Here is a 5,514-nt window from a genome sequence, read left to right on the forward strand (position 1 = left end):
TGCTTTTGTTTGATTTGTTCATTACAAACAGCTGAACGTCTGTAAATTTTGACAATAAATCTGATTTGCAATGGGTGCTGTATAATTTTTTCGATAGATAGATAGATAGATAATGCAGTGTAATGTAATGTAATGTGTGTAATACCTTTCCATCCTCCAGAGCGCTAGGTGGCGCACGTTAGCATTAAACCATTTGAAGAAAAAAACATTTTCACCATCCCGAGTTTGACAAGCCACGCCTCTAACACAGGATTTGGTATCCTTGTATTTCGTTCCAAAAATCAGCCATTACGATTGGTTCTTTTTTCCTCGAGCATGAGTTGATAACCAATGACAGTGTAGGAGGCGGGATGTGTCGGAATATTGGTGGGGAAAAAAGAAAGAAAGAAGTGAATGTGAAAGCGTGCTGTAGTAACGCTGTCTCAATATGGCTGGAGCTTCGTCTGTAGCCGGTGAAGTGTTTGTTGACGCTTTGCCGTATTTTGACCAGGGCTACGATGCTCCTGGTGTTAGAGAAGCAGTAAGTACATAACATATCGTTATCAGAGTTTGATAAAGAGTTTAACAGCGAGTGAAAATGTAAGCTAATGTTAGTAGTAGCAAGCTGTATAGCTAGCAAGCTAATTTGAAAGAGTTCTTCTATAAAGCATGAATAGTAAAAGAAAAGCTTAGGATTTTATTGAGTTTTGGTTATCATGTAACATCAAAACCTTCAAAATGTTGTTTGTTTATTTGTTTGTTTGTTTGTTTGAATAAAATGCTTAAAGCACTGATCTGGTTATTCTATACCAGTAGGTTCTCAAACTTTTAGCTTTTATGGACCACTTTAAGTGTAAAATAAATTCCGGTGAAACCACTTAGTGGTTGGAAATGGTTTTATTTCATTTACATTATTTTGATTGCTTAAATACTATGACTTCGATCCATAGAGCTTTCTCATCCTGAAGTTTCCTCTGATGGAACACAGGTCTGAGTTGACTGGGGTTTGGACCCTTAATTATAATATCTTTGAGCGTGTAGGTTGTAACTTCCACCACTGTAACAACAAAGTAAAAAAAATACAAAATTTCACAGGCCCCTGGGGGCCCCGAACTCCATTCCGAGACCCGATGTTCTATACTCTCCCATACTTTTCATCACTTCTATAAGATGTCCTTAACCAGGATCTGTTCTGCAGGCTGCTGCTTTGGTGGAGGAGGAAACCCGGAGATACAGACCTACGAAAAATTACCTGAGTTACCTGCCGACGCCGGATTTCTCAGCTTTTGAAGTGGGTTCTATCAGACTTCTAATGTGGCTTTATCTTGGTGATTGTACGCCGGGTAAATTCAATTGACAATTCAATTCTTCTTTGTATTCCTCATACAGACTGAGATCATGAAGAACGAGTTTGAGAGACTTGCCGCGCGTCAGCCCATGGAGCTTCTCAGCATGAAGAGGTAAATCGCGCAGGGACGCATTATCTGAGAGAACACGTGCTGAAGGTTTGATGCTGTCAAATCTGTCGACTAAGACTGCTGTTCTGACAAATTGTCCTAGGGAGTTCTCTCTCAGGACCAAACATCTCCTTCCATAGTTGACTAGGAAGGAGTAAGAGATCCTGTCTCCCTGATCCGTATACTTCGACAGTGATTATATCAAATCAGATACTTAAAAGTAGTAACATAAAGACTCTTTCTCTCACAATGATGTTACTCTTCAACCCAGATACTTTGTGTATCGTAGAAGGTCACCCTCAGGGAGAGGTTAGGCTAGCACTTGCACCCAGGGCATGGCTCATCACTCTTCTTCTTCGTCCTCGCTTGAGGAGCTGGTGGCTTTTTCCTCTGATGAATCAGCGGCCAAGTCGAGACACATGTCATATGGGTCCTCTTTTGGCACATCATGTTTCATCTCCAGCAGCAACTGGTCCGGACGCTTCTGCTTCTTCTCGTGGTTCCTTACTCTTTTCCTGAAAATAGATAGCTTTACGTATAGCGGTTAGTTGTTGCACGTAAGCCTTAAGTTCCATTTCCAATTGCTCCAGAGCTGGTCCTTTTTAGGGACCCCTCCAGTATGGCAGAGGTATGGGTCGACCTGTACGCATTTCTGTTAGTCTGCATGTGATACTTCAATAGTGCAAGAGGTAGAGCATCGGCCCAGCTAAGTTTAGTGTACCCCGCCTCGTGCCCGATGCTCCCTGGGATAGGCTCCAGGTTCCCCCGTGACCCTGAATTGGATAAGCGGTATAGAAGATGGATGGATGGATGGTTTATTAGCAATTCTACCCTTAACCAGTTGGCACACTGTAGTGAGAGCTTTTAATTCAACCAGTTGAGCAGAGCACAGTTGTTCACAATGCTGTGAATTTACAGAAACAGAATCTTTTAGATGGAACGTCTGAGAAGTTCAGTCGTAGGCTTGAGGAAATGTGAATTTCGGCTAGGCAGTCCTGAGTGTTTTCAAAACCTTTTTGCTGTGTCACTTGTGCCCAGGTTTCTAGTCCTTCTGTGGGTGTAATTTTATATATATATATATATATATATATATATATATATATTATATATATATATATATATATATATATATATATATAATATATATATAACATGCAGTCAGGATATTTCTTAAATATTTCTGCTGTTTCTTTGTCCGCACGCAACCCTGTAAGTCTCTCCATCTATTGCTGGGAGTCTAAATATAGGCCTGCCTGGGTCCCCTTTTCTATACACTGCATATAGGATCATAAATACTCAGTTTAGGGGATAGAGATGTATGTGTATTATTGATGCTCTCCTTTTCCCTCCCATCTGTCTTTATTGTACGATCTTTATCCACTCACATTCTGGATCTCTTACTCGCTCCACACTCACCTCAACTACCAATCACCTTTAATATTCTACTATTAATCTACTCTTAATCTAATATTTAATCTACCATTTAAAATACCTCACTTGATTCGCCTCGTTCTTTTGTAATGCAACATCTGTGTGCGCGATTTCAGATACGAGTTGCCCGCCCCATCATCAGGCCAGAAGAATGACATGACGGCGTGGCAGGATTGTGTGAATAACTCGATGGCCCAGCTGGAGCACCAGGCAGTGCGCATAGAGAACCTGGAACTCATGGCACAGTACGGCACCAATGCCTGGAAGGTGGCTAATGAGTACGTATCCGAATAGACTTGAGACTGTTTTCAGAAAAGCTTATTGTGCATCCTGCTTCTCATACTGATTTTTATTTGTTTGGGATCAATAGCAACTTGGCGTTCATGATTGAAAACGCACAGAAGGAGCTGCAGATGGTTAGGTAAGTAACTTCTGATGTGAATAGTTTTTTGTTTTTTTGCGGATTTTCTTACATCCACATCATTGGGCAAGGGGGGAGGTTTACAGCTGGACTGAGGAGAGGATAAGAACCTTTTATTAGTTTAATTCTGTTTAGTTAATTCTGTTTATTACTTTTTCAGTGCAAATCATGTTTGTGCTCTTAACAAAGTCAGCCGGTCATTGCTATGCGTTTCAGTTGTGAGCTGTAGTGGGTTTTTGTTTGCTTTGCATGGAGAAAAACAGCAAAACTAACTTAGTATTTTTATGTAAAGCAAATTGCTATAGTGTTGTTTTTTTTTTTTTTTTGTAGGAAATAACATTCAGTAAATAAAAAGGTCTGTGTACCTTTTTTTCTCTTTTCTTTCAATGTAAATCAAAAAATTAAACTTGTAAATTAAGTAAGACTGGAAAACATTCCATTTTCCTGAAATCTGTGGATGGAGCTGATTGGGCTGGGTATGAGAACCCAAAAGTATGATGAAACTTCTCAGCACAACCATACACACGACTCACTGTGACTCAGTACCAGTCAGTTTACATCCTCGACTCACCGAGCGACTCGGAGCGAATCCGTTTACGTGCTCGACTCACCGAGCGACTCTGAGCGAATCCGTTTACGTGTTCGACTCACCGAGTGACTCAGAGCAAATCTGTTTACGTGCTCGACTCACCGAGTGACTCAGAGCGAATCCGTTTACATGCTTGACTCCGTTTACGTGCTCGACTCACCGAGCGACTCATGGCGAATCCATCTACGTGCTCGTCTCATGTTTGTATAATATGTATGAAGTTGATGGAAACTTGGCTATTGTACATCACTGTTAGAACTGGGAGATATTTTACTTGAATCAGTCCTGTGATGAGTCATAAAAAATATGGTAATTGCTCGAGACTGGTGAGATTGTAATAATTTTGACTGGGTGATGGCAGCAGATAGGCGGATTGGCTATGCTACATTGCCCCTAGGTGTGAATGAGTGTGTGAAGGTGTGCGCGTTGGGTCCACGATGGACGAGCGTCCCAACCAGCGTATGTTCGTGCGCTCTGATGATTAGTATTATGAAGTTTCTACACGATCGATTCTTTACACATGGAAACATTTATACTTTAGTTCCTGCGGTTAATCCTGGCTCAATTTCATAACACGATTTATTGCTGCTGTTACAGGAAGCACATTCAGGACTTAAACTGGCAGCGGAAGAACGATCAGCTCACTGGCGGGGCCAAACTGCGAGAACTGGAGTCCAAGTCTGTGTTTTGAATATAAAAAGTTTACTAATATTCAACTTATTTAAGCTCCATTTACTTTGTAGACTATAACTGTGTTGTTTTGTTAAATCTGACAGCTGGGTGTCCCTTGTGAGTAAGAACTACGAGATCGAGCGAGCCATCGTGCAGCTGGAGAACGACGTTAACCAGCTGAGGCAGCAGCAGGGAGAAGAGAACAAGGAGAACATCCGACAGGACTTCTAGTATGTGACATGCCTGTCCAGCACAATCTGGAACAACAGATGGATGCACTGTCAAAAAAAAAATCCCAAAATGATGCAAAGTCTGCAGAAAAGACATTTCAGAGAGAGCGTGGAGATTTGTTTCCGTACTGTGAAGTGAGCAGGGGAAATGGTATCGAAGCCTGAGTATTTGACGTGTTTGACGTTTTTGAAAGCTCACTACTGTACAATACAGTTGGTTTGTATGTTTGTGGGGTTTTTTGTTTGGTTGTTTGTTTTTTTGTGTGTGTGTGAGAATGTTAACCAATTCTTTAAACTTTTTATAGAATGCAATAAATGAACGTTTTAAACAAAAGAATCGTTTAATTGAATATTATCTGAAACTTTGACTACCACTGAGGACTATTTTGTAGATTCTGAAAAATGTGAATTAATATCGGCAAGTTTACTTATTACTACTTAAATAATCTCAGTATTCTTTTAAGATTTAACTTCTACAAAATAGTCCGTACTAAACACTGGATATCGAAACATGCATTTCCACCTCGAATTTAATTAGCTAGCTTTATTTGTAGGAAGTTTCTCTATACATTTCCTATAAGTAGGGTCTATTTTGACCTCTTTTAGCAACAGTGAAGCCAAGCAGACTGCTGCCTGTCATGTTTTATCCACACAGGAAATAGTGGTTCAAACTTTCTGTTCCTTTTTTTTTAAACTGTAATCTGAACCAGACTCTGAACCTGTTACAGGTTTTCT

The 5,514-nt window shown here is 40.4% G+C and overlaps 1 protein-coding gene across 1 annotated transcript; it reads left to right on the forward strand.

Annotated features, from left to right (window-relative positions):
- The first annotated feature begins 363 nt into the window (after positions 1 to 363).
- Positions 364 to 5,025, forward strand: bcas2 (BCAS2 pre-mRNA processing factor). Its single transcript, XM_053625612.1, has 7 exons — positions 364 to 520; positions 1,178 to 1,270; positions 1,369 to 1,439; positions 2,984 to 3,145; positions 3,238 to 3,288; positions 4,475 to 4,555; positions 4,654 to 5,025. Exons 1-7 carry the CDS (start codon positions 428 to 430, stop codon positions 4,778 to 4,780), a joined length of 678 nt encoding a protein of 225 aa, XP_053481587.1. The 5' UTR covers positions 364 to 427; the 3' UTR covers positions 4,781 to 5,025.
- Positions 5,026 to 5,514: the final 489 nt, after the last annotated feature.

Source organism: Ictalurus furcatus, chromosome 5 (assembly GCF_023375685.1).
Source record: "Ictalurus furcatus strain D&B chromosome 5, Billie_1.0, whole genome shotgun sequence".
Classification (NCBI taxonomy): domain Eukaryota; kingdom Metazoa; phylum Chordata; class Actinopteri; order Siluriformes; family Ictaluridae; genus Ictalurus; species Ictalurus furcatus.